The sequence below is a fragment of the Octopus sinensis genome, linkage group LG4 (genome assembly GCF_006345805.1).
Source record: "Octopus sinensis linkage group LG4, ASM634580v1, whole genome shotgun sequence".
NCBI classification, from domain to species: domain Eukaryota; kingdom Metazoa; phylum Mollusca; class Cephalopoda; order Octopoda; family Octopodidae; genus Octopus; species Octopus sinensis.
Window position 1 is genome coordinate 10,608,652 of NC_043000.1, and position 26,236 is coordinate 10,634,887.

The 26,236-nt window shown below is 37.5% G+C and overlaps 1 protein-coding gene across 5 annotated transcripts in view; it reads left to right on the forward strand.

Annotated features, from left to right (window-relative positions):
- Positions 1-26,236, forward strand: part of LOC115211060 (kelch-like protein 24) — an 80,206-nt gene that overhangs the window by 19,365 nt on the left and 34,605 nt on the right. For 2 of the 5 annotated variants that reach the window (XM_029779943.2, XM_029779944.2), the window contains exons 2-3: positions 8,100-8,268; positions 12,849-12,892. Coding sequence is in view for 1 of the 5 variants with exons in the window: in XM_029779942.2 (XP_029635802.1) it covers positions 24,668-24,770 (103 nt within the window). In the remaining 4 variants the exon portion in view is untranslated. Of the gene's footprint in view, positions 1-8,099; positions 8,269-12,848; positions 12,893-24,420; positions 24,771-26,236 lie in introns of those variants that run through there. The other 3 variants (XM_029779947.2, XM_029779948.2, XM_029779942.2) reach the window with 2 other exon arrangements.

A 26,236-nucleotide genomic window follows, 5' to 3' on the forward strand; every position in this document is an offset into this window, starting at 1 on the left:
CGGGCCAACCAAAGCCTTGTGAGTGGATTTGGTAGACGGAAACTGAAAGAAGCCTGTCGTATATATGTATATATATATGTGTGTGTGCGTGTATGTTTGTGTGTCTGTGTTTGTCCCCCTAGCATTGCTTGACAACCGATGCTGGTGTGTTTATGTCCCCGCCACTTAGCAGTTCGGCAAAAGAGACCGATAGAATAAGTACTGGGCTTAAAAAGAATAAGTCCTGGGTTTGAGTTGCTCGATTAAAGGCGGTGCTCCAGCATGGCCACAGTCAAATGACTGAAACAGGGAAAAAGTCAAAGAAGGAGCCACTGCCTGGCTACTCAACCTTTTAGGAATAACAATTATATTTCCCTCAAGTAACACAATTATCTTTAAAAAATAAAAAAAAGGGCATATTTCATAATGCGGTCTTGGATGCACGAACCACTTCTTGTAGATGAGTAGATAGATTCTGGGACCACCTGTGTATTTGTCATTAGTTTTAATGTACTGTAAGCATTCGTTAAGCTTTGGGCAGAACTGTTTAGTCTACATTATCTTCTGTTTACCTAGAATGTTATCTCTGATTGACGAACATCCTAACCCAAAAATATGTGGCCGTGTGGTTAAGAAGTTCACTTTGCAACCAAATGGTTTCAGGTTCAGTCCCACTACACTGCACTTCGGGCAAGTGTTTTCTATAGCTCCAGACTGACCAATGCCTTGTGAACAAATTTGGTAGAGGGAAACTATATGGAAACCCATCACATACACACACGTGTTGGTTCCTCCCGCCCCATCACTTCAGAACTAGTTTTTGTTCCTCCTTCCCCATCACTTCAAAACCAGTATTGGCTTGTTTATATTCCAATAACTTAGCAGTTCACCAGCAGAGACAATAAAATAAGTACCAGACTTAATATAAGTACTTGGTTTGATGTGTTTGAGTAAAATCTTCCAAAACAGTGCCCCTGCATGGCTGTAATCAAATGACTAAAAAAAAAGTAAAAGATTTTTTGTCTGCTATACACCATAATAACCAGAGCCAAGCATTGACTGTCATCAACATATCTTCAAGGATTAGGTGACATTTATGTTATTTATAGTGATAGTTATTTATTGTACATTATAGTATGATGTTAGCAGTCTACCAGTCTCCTAATAATGAGCGTAGTGTTTTTATATATTCGACCAGATGCAGAGGAGGTGAGAAAACAGTAATTCAGTGAAGGAGAAGTAGTGAGAGTAATAGCCCTGACACACACACACACACACACCACACACACACACACACACAAACGCACACGCACACACACACATGCTCACACAAACACGCATGCTCACACAAACACGCATGCTCACACACACACACACAGAAACACACACACTCTCTTGGTCTCTTCCTCTCTCTCTCTCTCTCTATCTCACCAGGTGACTATGTACCTCCTCTAAAGCAAGACATCTATTTCTGCCACTTTGTATCACTCTAACCTTTCACCAACGGACACAAGATCACCTCCAAATGCCCCACCCCTCTCCTCTCAAAATTCTTTGTCTTGCAAGTTACTTGGTGACCCTGCTAGTGCTGGTGTCACATAAGAAGCATGCAGTCCACACCAAAGCAGTTGGCATTTGGAAGATCATACAGCTGTAAAAACCATGACAAAACTGACCTCACCTGTGCTGGTGCCTCATAAAAAACACTCAGTCCACTGTTAAGTGGTTGGCATTTAGAAGGGCATCCAGCCGTAAAAACCATGCCAAAACAGACATAGTTGCCTGGTGTAGTCTTCTACCTGGCCAGCTCCTGTCAAACTCATGTCAGCATGGAAGGCAGATGTTAAATGGTGATGATGACACACAATGGGTTTCTTCTAGTTTCTTATTTCTTTTATTACCCACAAGGGGCTAAACATAGAGGGGACAAACAAGGACAGACAATGAGATTAAGTTGATTACATCGACCCCAGTGCATAACTGGTACTTAATTTATCGACCCCAAAAGGATAAAAGGCAAAGTCGACCTCGGCGGAATTTGAACTCGGAATGTAGCGGCAGACGAAATACCACCAAGCATTTCGCCCGCTGTGCTAATGTTTCTGCCAGCTCGCTGCCTTCTGGTGAATCAGACATGTCACACACACAGTTATATGCTGTAAAAAAATTGTAAACGCCTTGGGTTTCTTCTAGTTTCTATCTACCAAATCCACTTTACAAGGCTTTGGCCAGTCCAGGTCTATAGTAGAAGATACTTTCCCCAATGTGCAACACAGTGGGATTGAACCCAAGACTTCATAGTTAGAAACCAAGCCTCTTAACACAGCCCTGGTTGTACTTACCTAAAATGACATTAAAAGCCAATATATTGGATTATAATAGACTTGCTGCTCCTTTGGCAGTTGTGCAACACTGCATGTTACGCATGATAATGCAAGGTATTTCAAACAGTTTAGGTACAAAGTCAAAAAATCAAAATGATTACCATAAAATTTCATTATCCATGAAATTTTATGGAACATTATTGGTTATTTACTTCAAATTGCATTATAATATAATCTACTGCTTCTGTCAAATATTATCTCATCACTTCTTTCTATCATCAATCTGATGTAATGCATTGCTGGTTTATTTAGTCTAAATCATATTATAATGTCAACTGTCTACCACTTCTGTCAAATGAAGCCAATGGAAAGCTTTTAGAATTTAAAGAAAAGGAAAATTCAAGTGTTTGCTGGTGTATCTTTAGTTCATTTCCAACCAACCTGACTAGCTATAATGGACTTTTAGTCTTTCTCTGCTCTTATTTATTACTTAGTTGGCAGTACACCATTGTTGATATAATTTACATGTAGAAGATTGAATATACACGCTTACTGTTTGCATAGAGAGCAATATAGAAAGTTTATGTTTCAAGAAGTAAACACATTTACACCCTCACATTCATTTATGTACGTGTGTGTGTGTGTGTGTGTGTGCGTGCATACACACACACACATGTAGCTTGCCATTGATTATCAGTAGAGAAACAAATTTCAAAATATTACATATGCTTCCTTATGGTATGTATTGCTATTAAGTATATTGTTTATAAGTTTATAATATATATTAGTATTACACAGCACGTTACAAATTTCCAAATGTCATTGATGACCCTTGAAGCTTTTTTTTTTATACATAATCAGAGAAGGGCAGTGCCCACAGTCCTTTATAGAGCCTCTTGAGACTAGCAAGAGGGGTAGGAAGGTATCCTCAGACTGGATACATAACCAAAATGTTTGCAACAAATGATTTCGATTAAAGATACTGAAAGACAGGTCATGGATTAAGTCAACCAATCCAGTAGTCTACGGCAGGATTTGAACTTGGAATGCTAAGATCTAGAGGAAATACCACAAGGGATCCTATTCAATGCTGAAACGATTCTGCCAGTCCACCACTCTAGACTGATACTTTAGTTACCAGCTCTGGAAGAATGTAAGGCAAAGTTGACCTTGCATGTATTTGAAACCAGAATGTAGGCCAGAATAAATAGCACAAGGCAATCAGTTATAAACCCCCCTCTCCACCTAGTCATTACTTCCCATCTAGCTTTTATAATACATTTTCATTATCTAAGACAATGGAATTTAAATTATTGCAACTTACAACAGAAATATCTTCTGTTATTCAGTTTTTATTTATGTCTAGCATTAATTAACTTTCCTTTATGAAGTTCATTAATTGTATAATTATCCTTATTTCAATCATAATTACACACACACACACAAACACATCAATTTTACATCTGCTTTTCCATAAGGGAATGGATTGAGTGCTTGGTAATATTGTCATGGTCCAAATCATCTTACACTTAGTAACAGATCAGCCCACTTTGGTGTGGTATGCTGCCAACACTAGAGAGACTGCTATTCCATTTTGAGCATGGATACCCTTGTTATTACCAACCACTTTACAGTGTACCAGAATGCATTTTATTATATCACCAGCATTACAACTGGTTGCCCTATGTGAAGAGGACCAAAAATCTCCACTACTCTGTATCGGTTCTTATTCAGTTACTGCCCTTTAAGACAGACTTGTAAAGTCCAGATCTCATTCATATGTTCCTTTGATTCAGAAGATGAAGGCTTTATCTATCAAATGGAAATGACAAGGTGGAGATTTGATGTGCCTTGACAAAAAAAAAAGTTGTCTTTGTTACATGGATATAAATAGAAAGAAAGCTATGGAAAAGGGAGCTACAGAGATATTGTTGATGCGAGTGGGGCTGTCTCTAGATAGGTATATCAAGAAGCTGCAAGCAAGTTGTACATTTGATGACAAAGGCAGGTGATGTTCTTTTATTCTCTCATCTGGTTTAACATCACTACTTGACTCTTATTTGCCTTTAACAAAGTTCACTTCATTACAAGCATTCAGGCCAGGTCACCAATCAGAAAATAATTCAATATCTTGATGTGCTCTTTCCTACTGCATCCAACAACTCATGTGGTGAGGTCTCTTCCTCCCTTTCTCTTTGTCAGTCTTGGAGTTAATACAGTAAAGTCATGAGTGCTGCCTTTTTCACTCTTGACTGAGCCATAACAAAAACTTATGGCAGAATTTGAACTCTTGATCTGTAGATCACTGGGTATTTTCAGAAAAGCTTAACTATTCTTGATCAGACATTTACATGTGCCTGTGTAAACATGTTATTACTTAGATAATTGTGAGTGTGCCAATATTTAGAGTTGATTCTGGACAAATTTTTACCACCTTTCATCATCCTCATAATCATTTGATATCCATGTTCCATGCTAGCATGGGTTGGATGGTTTTACAGCACCCAATGAGCCCCAAGGGCTGCATCATGCTCCAGTGTTTGCTTTGGCATGGGTTTTATGACTGAATGCCTTTCCTAACACCAACCACTTTACAGTGTGTACTGGGTGCTTCTCTTCATGATACCAACACTAGTGAGATCATAATGAAGTTTACATGACTACAAACCCCAAGGGTCTACTTTTATGCTAGGTGATGAAGAGTATGAGAGAAAAAAGTTGGACTAGAACAGGTTTTTTGCTGAAGAGGAGTTACCTTCAAGATTCAAGGCAGGTAGGAGTGGGTAGAGCAGAGGGGCCACAAATAAGTGTTGGGGAGTAGGTGATGTCTCTTTCTCTAATAATCATCGACAACTCAGTCTGTTACTCTCAGCCTTTAATACTTGACTGCTACCTATTCTATCAACCTTAAAATGGTGAAAGGCAAGGTTTGAAATCCATATATAAGGGAGTGTAACTAAATACTGCGCGATTTTATTTGTAAACCACTCTACCACTTCTGCCCTCCATCATCATCTATTTACAATAATATAATTGCTGTGTTTTTCCAACCGTGGTGTTTTTGCTCCATTTATTTGCCCCATTACCTATTCCCTCCCTCCTGTTGTAGCTGTAGCCAGGCAATTATTAACAATAGCATTTAGTTGCTATCAACAGTCTAAGTAACTGAACTGGTGATCTCCACCTTATTACAGATCAATAATCTACGTCTATTCATTGGCTCGTTCAGCTTCACTAAATACTGTTACTTTCCAGTTGAGTTAGAATTACAAAATGGTTCCATCTTTAATAGCAGTATACATTGTTTGCCTTAATTTATATGTGATTCCAGAACAATCTAGTAAAATATAGAAGGAAATTAGCTAATAGCTTATGTGGTTTTTTGGGGGTGGTTTTTATAATAAAAGTACTTCATTTCTTCATACTTTGTAGAAAGATACAGAGCCAAACCTGAAATAATAAATTTCTTCTACTACTTCTCTTATAGAATATAAAAAATTATTACAAAAATAAGAGATTGCCAGGTGAATGTTTCCATCTTCTGAGTTCAAATATTACCCAGATCAACATTAGTTTTCATTCTTCTGAAGTTGGTTAAAATATGTTCCAATCATATACCAAATTGATTTGGTCATTTGTCAAAATTGTTCAAAAACTCATACAATGTAAATTGAAATATCAGACTGAAAACAGAAGGAAGGCAGTTTAAATTTTGTCTTATTTCAGGTGTAATAACACTTCATCAGGAAAAAATGGAGGATGGGTGTTGAGCTGGTATCTTTTGCTCAGATATGTGGGAAGGGATTGTGACATGTACAGCATGGTATTGTTACACTGACCAGTTTGCCTCATGTAATTCTCACCTGTTGTTTGATGGTTTCAATTTAATAATGAATATGGCTTTTTTAATCCTTAAATTGCCTATGTTACATTCTGTTGCCTTGATCACCATCATCATTGTTTTAACCTCCACTTTTCCATCTTGCATGGGTTGGATGGAATTTATTGAGGCACGTTTTCTGCAGTTGGTTGCCCTGTTTGTTACCAACCCTCACCCGTTTCTAGGTATGGTAATAGTTTCCCATGGCCAGACATGTTCTTGCAGAATATTGGAAATGAAGTACACTCACTGGGTGTGTGACAGTGATACTCATTTACAACTACCATACTATGTCAAGACAAGGAGACACACACACACACACACACACACTCATATGACAGGCTTTTTATAGTTTCCATCTACCAAATCCACTCACGAGACTGGTTGACCTGGGAACATAAGAGAAGACATTTTCCTAAGGTGGGACTAAACCCTAAACCATGTGATTGGGAAGCAAACTTCTTATCCACAGAGCCACATCCATGCCTAGGATGTTGACTGTAAAGTCCTGAGTGTGGCATTTCTCTGGGTATTTTTTGGATGATGTGTTTGTTTGCACATGTTCTTTGATACCAGTGTGTAGCTTTCAGGTGGTGCTTCCTAAGAAGGAACTGCCACATTTACACTGAAACTACATTTAGTTGTTTGTGCTTTTTCAGTTTTCCATCGTGACACTTTTAGTTGTATTGCTCTGTATGAGCCTGAAGTTGTCAAGCCAACAAGTGATTTCTTAGCTCATTATGACAAGTTTAATCTGTTTCAGCAGTTGTGCAGACATGTGTTTCATACAACATAGCCTTCAGTTCTATATACATATTTCTTCTACCATTGTCTTTCCTTTAATCAATGATACGTACACCTGTCTCACCTGAACAATCAATCACAACAAAGCAGCCTCCATATAGATATTCTGCTTGCTAGAAATAGTAGCTAAATCTTCCCCATCATCATTTAACATCCGCTTTTTACACTGGCATGGGTAGAACAGTTTGATAGGGAACCAGCAAGCAACAAGGCTGCATCGAGCTCCAATGTCATCTTTTGACATGGTTTTTAAGGCTAGATGCCCTTGCTGACACCAACCACTTGACAGTGTGTACTGAGTGCTTTTTTCAAGCCACAAGCACAACTGAGGTTGCCATGTAATTCATAAGATAGAAAAGAACAGAAGGAATTCTCTTGAAACCTAGTAAGGTATGTTGGATTCACACTGCCTGATTGGATTGCATTTATTTTTTCATGTCTTTCTGTAAAAAGTTCTCATCACATGGTACCATGTTAAAAACACCCATGCTGGTGTCACATAGAAAAGCACCCATACATGTGCCATATATAAAAGCACTTGTGCCTGTGCGATGTAGGAAAGCACTCATGCCTGTGCAATGTAGGAAGACACTTGCACCGGTGCCATGCAGGAAAGCACTCGTGCCGGTGCCATGCAGGGAAGCACCCATGCCAGTGCCATCTAGAAAAGCACCCACACTGGTGCAACAAACCACCCATGCCTGTGCGATGTAGAAAAGCACTCGCATCGGTGCCATGTGCAAACCACTCATGCCGGTGCGATGTAGAAAAGCACTCATGGCAGTGCCACATACAAAGCACCTGTGTCGCGTATAAAGCAGCCAGCACACTCTGTAAAGTGGTTGGCATTAGGAAGGGCATCCAGTCATAGAGTGTATGCCAAAGCAGACATTTACAGCCTGGGTAGCTCTCTGGCTGGCCAGCTCCTGTCAAGTCACCCAACCCATGCCAGCATGGAAAACAGGCATCAAATGAGGCTGATGCTATTCTCTCAGAACATCAGTTAAATGGTTATATGATACTATTTTGACATCCAGACATTTATTGCTGCTGAAAAGCTGCAATAAATGTCTGTAAATCTTCCTTGCAAAGATTTGCTTTTTATTTTATAGGACGTTGACAGCAAGACTTTGGCTCACTGCAGCAGCATTCAGTGATCAGCAACAAGATTATTGTTTCAAACGGTAGAGTCTGCAGATTACCCTGTCAGAAGTAAACCATATGATGTATGTGTCAGATGTATTGCCTTGTAAAGCAGTGTAACGTGAATGTATAGTGAAGGTAATTTGGTTAACATTTTACAAATCTATTTAATGAATCTTTTATTCATCCCCTACCTCTGAGCATGTGATATTAAATATTCTCATTTAACAACTAATTCATTTCATTCACTAATTAATTTTATTGCTTTTTGTCTAAAATAGGCTTTTTAACACAGATTTTGGCTTTCACATATGTTTGAAATGGATGTCTGGTAGTTGGTTGAATCGGGTCTATTCTTTAATATATTCATCTTTTTTATTTTCATTTACAATATCAATATGATGTTAACTCCATTGTCTCTGGTACTTTAGAGAAAATATGATAATATAATAATTATAATATTTGATTGGAAGCCTGGTCGTTTTGTAATTAGAAAATATTGTTACAGAACATAGTGTTTGTTTAGTATGTTACAATATATTAGCAACCAATAAGCCCCTGTTCACTATATCATAAAATAGCACAAATATAAGACTAGTTAGTTTGTATGTGATAGCTTGATCTGCTAGAAATAACAACCAAATTTCTCTTAAATCATACTGTGTCATATTAAGAAAGGGGGAACGCATTAGAACACAGCACCACTTTTAAGTTTCTCCCTTTTATTATAGTATAAATGTTTTTTTTTTTTATTTATACAAGGTAAACTTATAGGTCTTCGGGGTTACTTTGTTAATAGGAATTTATTGATGCAGTAACTGAAAATAAAACTTCTATTTTAAGAAATCAGCAAAAAAAGTGAAATGTTTACTTTAGGTGTAGCCGTGTAGTAAGAAGTTTGCTTCCAAACTACATGGTTCCAGGTTCAGTCTCATTGTGTGGCACCTTGGGCAAGTGTCTTCTACTATAGTCCCAGGCTGACCAAAGCCTTTGTCAATGGATTTGGTAGACGGAAACTAAAAGAGGCTTGTTGTGTGTGTGTATTTGTCCCACATCATTGCTTGACAACTGGTGCTGGTTTGTTTACATCCTCATGAATTAGCAGTTCGGCAAAAGAGATTGATAGAATAAGAAACAGGCGGCAGGCTGGCAGAAACATTAGCATGCCGGGCGAAATGTTTAGCGGTATTTTGTCTGCTGTTACGTTCTGAGTTCAAATTCCGCCGTATGACTTTGCCTTTCATCCTTTCGGGATCGATTAAATAAGTACCAGTTACGCACTGGGGTCGATATAATCGACTTAATCTGTTTGTCTGTCCTTGTTTGTCCCCTCTGTGTGTAGCCCCTTAGGGGCAGTCAAGAAATAAGTAACAGGCTTAAAAATAAGTCCTGGGGTCAATTTATTCAACAGCATTACTGCAATCCAATGGCCAAAACAAATAAAAGTAAAAGATCCAATCCAAGTAAAAAGATAAGGTAAATTTTATTGGTTTCAGATTTTGGTACAAGGCCAGCAATTTTGGATGAATGGATTAAGTTGATTACATCGACCCATGTTTAACTGATACTTATTTTATCGACCCCAAAAGGATGAAAAGTAAAGTTGACCATGGCAGAATTTGAACTCAGAATGTACAGGCTGACAAAATCCCACTAAACATTTTGCCCAGTGCACTAACGGTTCAGCCAGCTCACCACCCTAATTAGATAAATTATATTAATGATTTATTATGTGGTTGATTAGTTTACTTCCCAACCACATGGTTTCAGGTTTAGTCCCACGATGTGGCATCTTGAGTAAGCGTCTTCTACTATAACATTGGACCAACTAAAGCCTTGTAAATGGATTTGGTAGATGGAAACTGAAAGAAGCCCTTTATGTACATTATAACACTTGGAAGCAAGTATAACTGTTTGGTTAAGAAATTCACTTCACCACTAAGTTGTTCTGGCCTTGCTCCAACTACTAGATTAACCAATGCCTTGTGATTTAAATCTTTTAAGCATAAAATGTGCAGAAAGCCCATTGTGTATGTATGTATGTATGTGTGTGTGTCTCATCTCATCTCTTTTATCTTTTTTTTTTTGTTTCAGTCATTAGACTACCTCCATGCTAGGGCTTCACTGAGAAATTCTTAGTCAAATAAATCAACACTAGTGCTTTTTTTTTTTTTTAAGCTTGGTACTTATTCTGTCAATTTCTTTAGAAGATACTTGCCCAAGGTGCCATGCAACAGGACTGAACCCAGAACCATGTGGTTGGGTAGCAAGCTTCTTATTTCTTTATTGCCCACAAGGGGCTAAACATAGAGGGGACAAACAAGGACAGACAAAGTGATTAAGTCAATTATATCGACCCCAGTGCGTAACTGGTACTTAATTTATCGACCCCAAAAGGATGAAAGGCAAAGTTGACCTTGGCGGAATTTGAACTCAGAATGTAATGGCATGCAAAATATTGCAAGGCATTTCACCCGGCATGCTGACATTTCTGCCAGTTTGCCGAAGTAGCAAGCTTCTTACCACACAGCCACTCCTGCACCTATGTACTTGTTTTTCTTTTCCGGACATGTCCACAGATGACCACATTATCTGATATAGCCTTTCCCTTTTTAAGACTGTTAGAATGTGATTTTTACTGCTATTTCTAATAGACCACAGAATTTCACTAAAAGTACCAACCAAGTACTATGGTCATTGTAATCTGCTAACCCCTACCCCCTTACAGATTGCTAACCTTTTGCCTAAATCAAACAACCATTGTTCTCTAGCCTTAGTTCAGTCCTGATTGAGTAAACCAGCTAATCAAAATATTCCAACCATTGGCTCTCTCATTTTATATTCAGACATAAAGCTAGTGGGACTACATTATACAATATGTCCTTCCTTTCTTTTGAAGACAATAAAATATGATTTGAAGAAGAATATCACTGCTGTTTCTGACAGGCTGTGTAATCTAACAGAGACTTCCTTCATGAATGCTTACTTTGATTGCTATGTGTTCTACTTGCATTTTATTATGCTGATTCCTTTGTAATTAGTATATCTTTTGTTGCGTAGAAGGTTATTGTAAATTTCTTTATTCAACTTCCATTATTGTGTGCTGAGAATATAAAATACATTATGTGATTTTTATTATTTTTGTAATACATACACACATACATACATACATACATACCTGTGTGATGTTTCTGCTAAAATGATTAATTCATTCAATAGATTTCACTTGAATTTATTTGTGCTTTTATTTTTGTTCTTGTATCAGTGATCCTCATATTTCTCTATATTCATGGCTTTGTCCTTTCATGAACTTAATTATGTGTTTTTTTTTTTTTATGTCTTCATTACTGTAGAAGTTTGACTGTCTTTTCCACCTTGTGGCTAGAAGTTTTATATTACATTTCCAAGAAACATGAATTTTCGTCATCAAACAGCTGATAATTGCTTTTTTTTGTTATGTTCAAGTAAATGAATACCATTAAGCCACATGTTAATTTAGTTTGCTATAAGCTGTGGGTAATACATAATGAATCATTGTGTGTGTGTGATTATCATCATCCTTTAGTGTCCACTTTTCTATGCTTACCTGGATCAGATAAAGTATATTGAGGCAGGTTTTCTACAGCCAAATACCCTTCCAATTGCCAACCCTCACCTGTTTCCAAGCAAGATAATATTTCCCATTGCCAGACATGTTTTTCATTGAGAACTGGAAATGAAAAACATTGCTTCTATGACAGTGATGTTCATTTACAATCATTACATTTATCAAGACAAGGGTACACCCAAACACACACACAATCTATGGGCTTCTTTCAGTTTTCATCTATCAAATCCACTTGCAAAGCTTTGGTTGGCCCAGGGCTATTGTAGAAGACACACATGCATATACACACTTACATGTACTTTTGAAGACTGAGAACCCGGAAGGATCAAAAACTATCTAGTAATTTTGTAAAAGAGTATGGTTAATGGTGGCACCAGAAAAGAACTTTCATCAACCTACAGGCCCAGTATTTACCACAGAGATAAATACTAGATTGGTGTCTGGAACAGGATAACCTCATGGGCATATAGCTGCTGATAAACTATTTATTTGAAAAACTCTAAGAAAATCTTGGACTGGGATCTTTTCGGTTTGAACGGCAGTTTTTTCTAGCGGTGTCATATGAAATTGTCACCCATAATTATGACCCTAGTATCAATCTATTGCATTTCAATCTGTTTTAGGGTTAGGGGTTGGCGGAAGGGTATCTTTTTTTCTTGCGAAATGTAAATAAACCCAATCTGTTTCTTAAACGAGGGACATTCATATGGCACAGAATGTTTTCACTTTCACCTCAATAGACGTCATTGATTGGTTGAAATTGCAGAAATTGAAGAAAAAAAAAACAACAAATATCTTACAAGCTATAGAATTTTCTCAATAAAGCCAAGAGAAAAAGATGTTTTATAAACACATTCTATCAGTATACGAAGTTTAAGTGTTTAGTTACGTGGAAATTATTTTAAAAAGCTGCCGGTCAAACCGAAAAGATCCCTTGGACTGTATGGCTAAGAAGTTCACATTGTAGTCACGTAATTTCTAGAGCAATCCCACTGCGCTGCTGTGTTGTATCGGATATGTCATATATTGTATCTAATTTATCTTGCCGTGTTTGTCATGTATGGTGTATTGCATTATATCTTACTAATATGTTGTTTCTTTTAACTTACAGATATTTGTAGTAACTGACACAGTTCCAGTATTGAAGTTATTCAAGTAAGTAGATATCTTTTTACCATTGTTTACATTATTTACATTTGACAGATATTTGTCCTCATCTTGTTTGTTAACACAATGTTTTCGCTGATATACCCTCCAGCTTTCATTGGGTGTTCTGGGGAAATTTCATACCTGGTTTCTCATTCTTAAGATATTTTTCAATGTTATTATTACTATTATTATTCAGGTCACTGCTTGAAATCGAACTCAGAATCTTGGGGTTAACAACAAACAAGATGAGGACAAATATCCGTCAAATATAAATAATGTACATAATTCTTCATCTCTTAAATATAGAACTGTATTATCTTTTTACCAATCTAGTATTTTGGATAATTTTTTTTGTTTTTAATATAGCAACTTGACTTACAGATTTAGTCAAAGTTGTGGAAACAAACTTGATTGGAGAACTAAATATTTTTGTAGTTTTATGAATATATTTGTCCTGTTTTTATGTCATTTATATTTAGAAGCTCTGAGAGAAAATCATTATGTAAGCTTTTTAAGCTTTTATTATTGTGTTGTTTCTATCTTGATGTAGTCTGTAGAAAGACAGTGAAATAGCAGTGACTGATGTGTTTGGGCATAACTAATTTATATATATATATATTCCATGGACATTCATTGAAGCTAACAATAAAACTGTCTGTCCTTCAAATTCGGATGGAGAAAGAACAAGTTTTCTTCAGTTGATTGTTTGTTCAAGCTGTTTACTACTTCTTTCCACTAGCAATGTACAGCAAGTTAGCTACACAATTAGCATAACTTTTCCCAATTAGCAAGTTATCAAAACCCAGCGAGCAACATTGGTGCAACACTTTTTTTCTTTTTCAGATTACTGGTGTCCTCATTGTGTCAAATGTCATTTGAAACTTTTTGTATTATTTTGAAAATGTAAACAATTATTCCTTGCAGCAACTGTTGATGCCTGCTATTGTACACTATTGCCCTTTCTTTTTCCTCTCACAGCTGCCAACCTCATTGTTGGCAACACCATGCACTGACACACTATTAACCTCTACTTTCTTCCCAAGATCCATAAGGCCATCACCTCTGCTCATCTTATTGTTTCTTCCTGCAGTTACCCTATGCAACTAATCTTAACCCTTTCGTTACCAACCCGGCTGAAACCACCTCTGGCTCTGAGTACAAATGTCTTGTTTTCATAAGTTTTGAATTAAAATCTTAGTCACAATTTATGTTCCTAACACTAGCTGAATGATAACTAAGTTATTTTACTAAATTCTTTGTTATATTTAAAATAATTGAAAGAAACACAGAGCATCTCAACAGAAATATGGAACTGAAAGGGTTAAACTACCTAGTTCAATTCTTGTCATCTTCGATAGCATCCTTCACTCATATCCGTTTCACCAACCTTGCTTTATACATCTTCAACTCCTCTTTCCCCTGCTCAGTCTCCCACAGTTATTTTCTACCATGGCTTTTGAATTCTTCTACACCATCATTCCTCACCTCGATGTATCTCCTAACCTCAAATACTTTCTCAAACATCACATCCTGCTCAAGATCACCATCCTTACTCTCCTTCACCCAACAAAACTCATCTTTACACTCAACTGTTTCACCTTTTCTCAGAAGTTTTACCAGCAAGTTACTGGAATGGCTGTAGGTGCCATGAAGGGACCCATCTTATCAGCCTGTTTCATTAACTTGGGAGCTCATATCTTAACTTGTTTCACCACTCCACTACAGAGCTATACAGTTATTACATCAATGACTGTATTGACACTTCCCTGCTTATCCATGTACTATTCACCACCTTCATTTCCTTCTTCAGCTCCTACCTTGCTATAGAATTCACAATACTGATTTATTTGACACCAGATGTTTCCATATTTTTCTAGTTCTCTCTTTCTTCTCTCCTCTCTTCTCTCCTCTCCCTCTCTTCTCTCCTCTCTCTTCTCCCTCTTTTCTCTCTTCTCTCCTCTCTCTTCTCCCTCTTTTCTCTCTTCTCCCACTCTTCTCTCCCACTCTTCTCTCCCACTCTTCTCTCCCACTCTTCTCTCCCTCTCTTCTCTCCCTCTCTTCTCTCCCTCTCTTCTCTCCCTCTCTTCTCTCCCTCTCTTCTCTCCCTCTCTTCTCTCCCTCTCTTCTCTCCCTCCTCTCATCTCCCTTCTCTCATCTCCCTTCTCTCATCTCCCTTCTCTCATCTCCCTTCTCTCATCTCCCTTCTCTCATCTCCCTTCTCTCATCTCCCTTCTCTCATCTCCCTTCTCTCATCTCCCTTCTCTCATCTCCCTTCTCTCATCTCCCTTCTCTCATCTCCCTTCTCTCATCTCCCTTCTCTCTTCTCAATTAAAGATGTGATTTTCTCTATCCATATTTTTGTTATTATACATATATATATACCTGTTGAGTCAAAACCAAAATCGTAGCTGTGGCCAGTGCCCCCTGACTGGATCCTGTGTCGGTGGCACGTAAAAAGCAGTATCTGAACGTGGTTGACGCCAGGTCCGCCTGGCTGGCTCCCATGCCGGTGGCATGTAAAAAGCACTATCCGAATGTAATCGATTCCACAGCCGCCTAACTGGCTTCTGTGCCCATGGCACATAAAAAGCACCCACTACACTCTCGGAGTGGTTGGCACTAGGAAGGGCATCCAGCTGTAGAAACTGCCAGATCAGATTGGAGCCTGGTGCAGCTACTGGCTCTCCAGGCCTCAGTCAAGCCGTCCAACTGATGCCAGCATGGAAAACAGACGTTAAATGATGGTGTGTGTGTGTGTGTGTGTGTGAAGTATATTTGCCATGTAAGTGTGGCTAACCACTAAGGGTGGATGCTACTGTAGCTTGTAGCCCCAGGAGAACATCTTCTCCAGCTGGCTATTGACACACTTTCTGTGCCCTATCAGTATTTACAAAGGGAAGCCATCCTTCCCATTGTCGACCTGACGTGATATGCATGGACCCGGGTTTCTGGGTATTTACCCGTCGTCAGCGCACACACACACACACACTTTTACATATACACTGACTATCCTATTTCTTTTCAAGTATAACTGATGTTTACTCTTCTCTTTGCCAGAAGCCACATACCATGCCTTTTCTATTCCACCATTCTTACCGTGTTTTGTTTTATAATATACATTTTTTTTCTCTGGTTATTCTCCTTTTTTTTTTTGTCTCTTTATCTGTCTTGGCAAAGGACAATTTGTCAAAAACGTCAGTATCTCTTCCTTTTCTTCATTGATTTTGTTGTGGTTGGTTTTCATTTTTTTTCTTAAACTTTTATTTACGTAATTTGCCTTCTAAATATCATCTGTGATATATGTTGATCAATCATTGTATGACTTCATTTGAAGCACAAGGACACATACACATACACACGTGTGTGTGTGTACAAATACATATGACGTAGATAAACAGTTATGACTTGAAACCAGGTGAAAACTTGTGTGTAGATTTGGTATTGAAACATTAATGCAAACACACACACAAGCACACACTGACTACATGCTGGATGTGAGAACTAACAAAAGAACCTTTGTCGTTTGTTCAACCTGCTAGAAATACCTGCTGTGGCTACCTCAAATTATATCTTACCATCTAAAAAAAGAAAGGTATATTGGACAAATTAGTCCTGGATATACGAAAATGTTGGGTCGTGGTTGGAACATATTTAATCATAGATTGTACCTAATTAGGGTTGACTTGGCTACTAAATAACAATATACTTTTATTCTCTTACTGGCTTCATTCATTGGATTGCAGTGTCGCTGGGGCAGTACTTTCAAGAGTTTAGTCATATATTGGCCCCAGTACTTATTTTAAAGTCTGTTACTTATTTTATTAATTTCCATTTGTCAAACGGCTGTTATAAAACATAAACACAAGGACACAATTGTGTGTGTGTGTGTGGTGGGTTTTCTGTACTGTTTCTGTTTACCAAATTTTGCTCACAAGTTATTAGTCACTGAGGCGATAGTAGATAACACTTACCCAAAGTATCATGCATTAGGACTAAAATCGTATAAAAAAAAATAATAATAATGAAATTATTGTATACAGTGCTCAGGTGCACCACAACTTGTCAAAAGTGCATATAAAGCATATGCAGTAATGTACAAATGTCTGGAAAGTGAACAGTGTATGAGTCAGATATAGTTGTGAAGCTAACTTCTTAACCTAACAGCAACATAATCATAAACATCTTTCAATGCATCCTTCAATGTTAAGAGAACAACTGAAGAGTACTTAACAGCACCAGAAAATAATCTCTAAACATTTCAAGGAATTAGAACCATATTTTTATTATCTTCTTATCAATTCATGAACTGTCACAGTTCAAAATATATCACATTTTCTGCCTATATATGCTAACAGTTTCTCATTGAAACACTACATTACGATTCATTAATGAGACACTACATTACGATTCATTAATGAGACACCATTTATTAATTACCATTCATTGATAAGGCAGTAAGCTGGCAGAATTGTTAGCACGCCAGGCAAAATGCTTAATTGTTTTTCGTCTGTCCTTGTGTTCTGAGTTCAAATTCTGCCAAGGTTGTCTTTGCCTTTCGTCCTCTCAGGGTCAATAAATTAAGTACCAGTTGCATATTGGGGTTGATCTAATCGACTGCCCCCCCCCCCCAATCAAATAAATTTGGGGCCTTGTTCCTAGAGTAGAAAAGAATCGTTAGCATACTGGGCAAAATGCTTAGTGGTATTTTACCTGTCTTATGTTCTGAGTTCAAATTCCAACATGGTCGACTTTGCCTTTCGTCCTCTTAGGGTCGATAAAATAAGTACCAGTTAAGCACTGGGGTCAATGTAATCTACTGTCCCCCAAGTTTCAGGCCTTGTGCCAAAATAAAGGATTAGTAAGACACCTGGGTTTCATCTTCGGAATTAAGATGTTGGGGTTTCTCCAAAGAGTTTCTGGAGTAATGTTACTCAATAGAATGTATAGCTCTAAGATCAGGAAGTCTTTCCAGATTGAACCACTACTGCTTTGCATTGAGAGCTTACAGCTCCAACACCACAGACGTGATTAGAAGGCTTCAGAAAAACATAAGATAGATTCTTCAAGCCTAGCTAACCCTTAGGAGACAAGAGCATGAAAGTTTGATAATATCCATATGTTCAGTTGGTCAAGCTTGGGAATCCGGCAGAAAAGTGAAATGATGATTGTCTCCAATGGGCCCCTTATGAATAAGGTGCCTGAGAACTCTACTTTCACAACCCTTCCAAGAATAGTAGGCAGCAAAGATGGGTGGATGGATTTTTTCTAAAGCATTACAAACCATCCTCAAGGCTTAGGTATACTCTACATGGATTATTATATAGCTAATTGTATTCAATTATATTCTTCTGCTTAAAAGAAAATGCTCCTTGCCTAATAGACACAAACATCCTCCAATAATCAGTCTCTCATTAAACTAAATCTTTTTTTTTTTCTTCTGCTTATTATATACCTACCATTATTTTATATTCTTCTGAACCAATTTCAGCTAAAATTATCTTGATGCACTCGCCTCTCCTTTTACTATCAACTTCACTATCTCACCTTCTAAAGACACTTGCCCAAGGTGTCACATAGTGGGACTGCACTCTGAACCATGTGGCTAGGAAGCAAACACCTTTAATTTGTATTTGTTGAAGTGGGAGAATGATATATATATATATATATATATAAATATATATCCGGCATGTCAGTTGTGTAATGTATTGATGCAAGGTACATAACTCTGCTCGCACAAGTTTGACCACTTGATTCAAATTATCTCCCACTGATCAACCGATGGAAACAGTTTCCATTTGTACTTCAGAGTCGATGCTTTATTACCCTCAGTTTCTCCAAGTTATATTTGAAATGGAAGATGCAGTGGTGTAGGTAGTGGAGGAAATGCTGTCCAAGTTAAATTACTGAAAAATGGATGAGAGTGACATGCATGGCCTACATTATTTACATTCGACGGATATTTGTCCTCATCTGTCCTCTCTGTGTTTAGCCCCTTGTGGGTAGTAAAGAAATAGGATATTTGTCCTCATCTTGTTTGTTGTTAACACAACGTTTCGACTGATATACCCTCCAGCCTTCTTCAGGTGTCTTGGGGAAATTTCGAACTTGGGTTCTTATTCCTAAGGTATTTTTCGATGTTATTATTATTGTTGTTGTTATTGTTCAGGTCACTGCTTGGAATCGAACTCGGGATCTTGAGGTTAGTAGCCCGTGCTCTTATCTGTCGAATGTAAATAATGTACATAATTCTTCATCTCTGAAATATAGAAATGTATGGCCTAGTTGAATGGGACTGCTTTAACATATGGTTGCAGGCCGGAGATTACAACTGGGAAGAGGAACTTACCCGTAGTTGTCAGAACATTTTCAAATCTGTAGCATTTCTCGGTTGACCCCTTCTGGAACCATTTCGTTCTACCCAATTTTATTTTTTATATATTTTTTTTTTTGTAATACTTTGTTTTATCACTTGGCTAAGTGGCTAGGGTGTTCAGCTGATGGTCATAAAGTTTGAGTTCAATGCCCCACGGCACACTATATTCTTGAGCAAGACACTTTGTTTCACATTTCTCCAGTCCATTCAGCTGACAAAAATGAGTTGAACCTGTATTTCAAAGGGCCAGCCCTGTCACATTTAGTTTCCCGCTGAATCTCCATGAGAACTATTTTAAGGGTGCACATGTCAGTGGAGTGAACTTCCATTTACACATTAATTCCACAAGCATGCTGTCCCATTAATCAGATCAACTGGAATACTCATCGTCGTAACCAATGGAACACTGCCAAACCCATATACCTTAACTTGATCACAGCTGTAGTTTGTTGTTATAATGTCATCTATTGTCTTGGATTATAAAAGTAATGGTTGTGTAAAGGTAACTTTTATGGTTACTCTTTTACTATTTTACTTGGTTCAGTCATTTGACTGTAGCCATTTGACTGTAGCACTGCCTTTTTTAGTCGAGCAAATCGACCACAGGACTTATTCTTTGTAAGCCTAGTACTTATTCTATCGGTCTCTTTTGCCGAACCGCTAATTTACGGGATGTAAACACACCAGCTTTGGTTGTCAAGCGATGTTGCGAGGACTAACACAGACACACACGTGTGTGTGTGTGTGTGTATATATATATATATATATATATATATATATATATAATATATATATATATATATAATATATATATATATATACACACATATGCGACAGGCTTCTTTCAGTTTCCGTATACCAAATCCATTCACAAGGCTTTGGTCAGCCCGAGGCTATAGTAGAAAACACTTACCCAAGGTGCCATGTAGTGGGACTGAACCTGGAACCATATGGTTGGTAAGCAAGCTACTTACCACACAGCCACTCCTGCGCCTAGGTTGTTCAAATCATAGAGATCACTCATATCATCAGTATGAGGATGGAGTGGGTCTTGTGCTGTTACTAATTTAGTTTTAGAATCTAGCTACCGGCTAGTAGAGCACAAGACTCTTAATCTCTGAGTCATAGGTTCATGCCCCATGTTAAACAGATTTATTCTACTGGCATGTCCACAGCCTTGGGGCTGAAACATAAAAAAGAATATCAAATAATGATTTCTTAGGAGACATGTTGTTGCTGTATGTGATAATCTATTTCCTAGCTTTGGTAGGTTTTTCATAAGCCCCAGGACTCCTAATTCAAGCTTAGTAATGACAATGTTATTTAACGAAATTTTTCATTATTTCAAAATTAATTGAAACAAGGATAGCACATTTCAGTAGAAGTATGGTAACATAAAGTCAGTCACACTGGATATTGTTGTAAGGCATTATATCTGAAAAAATTTCAAGAGTAGAGTCCACAGTGATCCGTAGGGAGGAGAGGTGCAGCCAGAGGGTAAATGTCTGAAAGAGAATCCATAAAGGGTAGATAGAAAATCCAGTGGAGAAGTTCGTGTGTGATAAGAAATGACAGGATCAACTGGTGCGACCACATGAGCATGTGATATATAGGGAGAGTTTTTTCTCTCCTTGTTTTTTCTGTGTCCCTTTCTGTAGAAGAGCGTAGGCTCGAAACGTAAAAGACTTTTTCTATTCCTGAGCGTTATACTGATACATCTGTTTGTTTTGTACATATCTGAAAAGATATAATGCATTACAACTGCACAATGAGGGATGGCCTGGACCTAAAAACAACTACAAGTGTTTAAGAGACTGGGGTACCTGATATTCTGGATTGGTAAACCTGACCTCTAACTTGTATCCCGATGGAGCATAGGGCATTGATTTCATTGTTCTTAATTCTGGACAGATTTTTTCTTCTCCCAGATTTTCTTGGTTTTGAATTGTCATCAAGTCTTCTGTAACTTTGCTTCTCCATACAGCCATGCCTGTACCTAAATGTTTGTATGTATGTGTCTGTGTTTGTGCCCAAGTAGGAAGAGGTGATCCATATTAATCTAGCTTCTATCCTTTGACCTGTCCAGCATGGGTTGTGGGGGGGGACCCTACCTGGAGCTTGCACTCTGCTGGCATAGCTTCCTGGGTCATTGAGGCACACAAGCCACCATATCACAAGGACTGGACCTGGTGCTCCATAATATTACTTCTAGATTATATCTTTCACTCATGTTTTCTAACTCTTATTGCTTGTGTTACACTTATCACTGCCACCACCATCATTTGTCCCCATCAACTGCAGCTATAGATTGCCTCTTTGATTTGTTACCACCACCTTTCTTCAGATAATGTCATCTTTCCAACCAAATCATTGCTAGAAATCATATGATAAATATTCTTTATTGCTATTATATTTTCAGTTTCTTTTTTTTTTCCTTTTTTTCTTTGTCTACTAATTGCCTGGCAAGCTGGCAAAATTGTTAGCACACTGGGGGAAATGCTTAGTATATTTCATCTGTTCTTACGTTCTGAGTGAAAATTTTGCTGAGATCAATTTTGCTTTTCATGGTCAATAAAATAAGTACCAGCTGAGCACTGGAGTCAATGTAATTAGTTTAACTACTCCTTGGTATGCATATGAAAACTGCATCCCTCTGCCAAGCCATATTGAGCCAGTGTGGCAAAGTAGGCTCATCAAACCTGTATGATATCAAGCTCAAAAACATGGCTTCTATATCAGACCATGGTTGAGTGGAGAGAATATATTGAAGCCTTTATCCTGCAGTGGGCTGAATATAGGCAATCCAATCCAAACACTTGGATAATCTGTTTGATAGCAGTTTTTCAACTCTATATTACACATGCAAGAATCTACTGCCAGCATTATTGCTTTAACATCCACTTTTCCGTACTTGTATGGGCCAGACAGAAGTTGTTGAGGCAAATTTTGAGGCAAATTTTCTGCATACCCCTCTTGTCACTTACCCTCACTTATTGCCAATCATGATTTCCCCATGGCTGGACATGTTTTCATTGAAGATTGGAAAGGACACTGCTTTTATGACAGTGATGCACTGGTATGGTCATATGATGCATAAAGAAGTGCCAATCTCTAATTGTGAAGAGAACCTGTGGGACAAGGTGGTGAAATATGATCTGCTGTTGTTGAGTTTCGTGGAGGCAATGACAAGTGACTGAGACTTCTGCCGATTTGCTGTGCTTGAGAAGACCTGTCAAAATAAATGAAATTTTGGTTGTGGCCAGTGCCAGTGACACATAAAAGGCACCCATGGTGATGACTTGTAACAGACATCCAATACACGTTATACCATGGTTGGATTTAGGAAGGACATCCAGCTGTGTAAACATGTAAACAAAGCCAAAACAGATGACTGGAGCCTGGTGCAGCACTCTGGCTTACCAGCACATCATTATCATCATCGTTTAGCATCTACTTTCCTTGCCGGCATAAGTTTATATAAATAATAATAATAATATATGCTTTTCCTCTTTATTTATTCTTCATTGTGATGCTCTATGTTTCAGATCGGTTTTATTACCAAATATGATATTTTTGCATATCCGTAGCAATACCATATATCATTAGAAGCAGAAACAGCTGTTAGACGGGATGCTGTCAATTTGTATTGAATTGATAAATAATAATTGATGTAAGTTCATCAGTATTTCTCCAATTTCTGTTTTCTTATATATATTTCTTTATATATAAGTGAAGTCAAAATCAAATTCACTGACATAGCCAATGATAGCACCGCCTGACTGGCACCTATGCCAGTGGAATGTTAAAAGCCAGTGCCGCTGGACTGGCTCCTGTGCAGGTGGCACATAAAAATCAAACTGTCCAACCCATGCCAGCATGGAAAGCAGACGTTAATCAACACCGATGATGATGATGATGATGATATATATATATATATATATATATATATATATATACACATACATACACACCATAGGCTTCTTTCAGTTCTGTCTACCAAATCCTTTCGCAAGACTGTGGTTGGCCTGGAGTTAGAGTAAAAGATATCTGTCCCAAGATGCTTCACTGCAGGACTAGAACTTGAGACCACATGGTTAGCAAGCAAACTTCATAACCACACAACCATGCCTGCATCTATGTTTTTCTAACAAATACTTTTCACCCTTTGCTGCTTTCACTTTTAAACTTACTTATTAACTGATAATTCTTTCTGCCATGTGCACAAAGCCTGAAATTTTATGGGATGTGGCTCATTGACAACATCAGCACCAGTACTTGACTGGTACTTATTTTGAACTTTTACAGGCTGTTTTGTGTATTAAAAAAAAAAGATTGAAGAAGGATGAAAGGCAAAGTCAGCCTCAGCGGTATTTGATCTCGGAACAAAAAGACAGATGAAATGTCCCAAAGCATTTTGTCTTGTGTGGTAACAATTCTGCCAGCCCACCACCTCTTTTTATTAACTAATAATCCCTTCTGCTATAGGCACAAGACCTGAAATCTGGGGGTGCGGGGATAGTCAGTTACTCAACTGGTGCTTACTTTATTGACCCCGAACTCAGAACATAAAGACAGATGAAATGCCACTAAGCATCTTGCCTTGTGTGCTAATGATTCTGCCAGCTCACCACCTCATTTAATTAATTAATAACTATTTTCACTAATCCTTTCTACAATAGACATAATGCCTGAAATTTGGGGGGAAGGGGCAAGTCAATTACATCGACCCCACACCCCTGTACTCATCTAGTACTTAATTTATCAACCCCAAAAGTATGAAAGGTATAGTTGACCTCAGCGGAATTTGAACTCAGAAAGTAGTGGTAGACGAAATACCGCTAAGCATTTCGCCCGGCATGCTAACAATTCTGCCAGCTCAACACCTTCTATTTTCACTAATCATTCCACATACATCACCAGAATGTTAGGTAACTCCTTCTTCAATCTTTTTCTCTTTTTTTTTATACACAAAACAGCCAGTAAAAGTTCAAATTGAACTACTTTGTTTGTTTTGGAGGAGCCAACTGTGGTCACAGGTACTCTACTTCCCCCACCTCCTCTTCAGATTATATAATTTAAAAATAAGTTTCTTCTCCACCTCTGCTATCACCTTTGCTCGTATACTCTCTTTTCATTTGGTGACTAAAGCACCAATCACATTGTTCTCTCAATGATACACATGAAGCAGTAGGCACACACACACACACACACACACATGCATGCATGCACATACACACAGACCTGTCGTTCTGCTTATTGTGTATGTGTGTCTGTGTTTTATATCAATAGAGAAAGCTGAGGTGTTGTCATGAACATCAGTTGTTTGTACTACACTGACCTGAGTAAGCCTCATTAACTCAGTATTTGTTCCTCGCACACATTTCGTACACCTTCAACTTCCATGTGTGATGCCGACTTTAAAACATGGACCTGGATATACCCCTTTTCTCAGAAGGAGATCTTATCCCTCAGAAAGATCTAACCACACTACTAAAACTACTACTGCTACAGGTAATTATCATAATAATAACAATGACATTTTTCTTACATGAACATAAAAAAAAAACTGATTTTTTTTTTTTAAAAGGTTTGGATGGGGAATTTGTGGTGATCATGCCTGGCTGCTTGGCATTAATGAAAGCAGTTCCAGTTCAGTTAGTGAGTGAAACTGGTTGGTGCACTGACTGAGAATATAGCACAAAATTTAATCAGTTGCCTCTGGGTTATGGATCCACTCAAACAAAACAGTTTTCTAAGTGCAGCAACATAAATAATACTACTACTACTACTAATAATAATAATAATAATAATAATGTATTTTTACTAAGCACAAAGGCAATAGTAATATTACTACCTGTATTAATTATATGTAATACTTGTGTCAATTATATGATTTATTATCTTCTTCAATTACTTAATTTTTTTTTTGTTTTATCTCGTCAGAAATACCATAGTATTTGACAGTTCAGCTACTGTGATCTTGTCTACAATCATATGATTTTGATTTTTATTTATATTTTTGCATTCCACTTCTTTCCAGATAAATGCTTTTCTGTATGTATATATATATATATTCAATCAGAATAGTTCAATCAGAATGAATATTTACATTCTACTATTTCATTTTATTTTATTCAATTATAATATTTATCTTATAATAATCATATAAGATTGTAAATAAAACGTGAAAATCAGACAAGGTTGGAATTCTTTTTATTAATATATTCTTCTATACACAATCACACACACCCATATATATATATTCTATATTCCTATTGTGTATATGCCAACATGTCTGGAAAGCAACAAACAAAATTAACAGAATCAGAAAGAATTCTAATGGAAATTTCATCGAAATTATCAACACTCATCACGATGATTGACACACAATCCTCTATTTTAAAGGAAATAGAAAAACAGTCTACAGACGGAAAACTTGGAAATGAACACATAAACTCTGAAATTAAGAATTTAGCTGAAATGATACCAACAATTATAAAATCTACAAGAGAAAGCCTACCACAACCTCCTTGGATGTCAGAAATAAACGAAAGAAATCTGGAAAAAGAGGCACACCGAAAAAGAGAAGAGACAGAAGACATGGAAAAAAACTCCTTAACATAAGAAAAGAAAACTTCTGGAAGGCATATAAATGCGAAAAATATGCTGAAATACATTCGAAATGGATATCTTTAGCGGCACCCATACTTCCTCGGAAGTACCTAATTAAAGAAATTGCAGGAGAACCAGAGGAAGAAACTAAACTTCGATGGGACCTTAGTTTGATAAAATTCAGGACCGACATCTCCATTACCCTGTCTAAACAATCCCGCTACAAAGCCAAATACGAAGCTATCGATGTTCAAATCAGAGATGAAATATCCAAACTAACGACCGGCAATATAGCAGAAAAAATGCGAGAACTATGGATCAGAGATATCTCAAAAGAAGAAAGCAGATCAAGAAAGTTTTGGCAG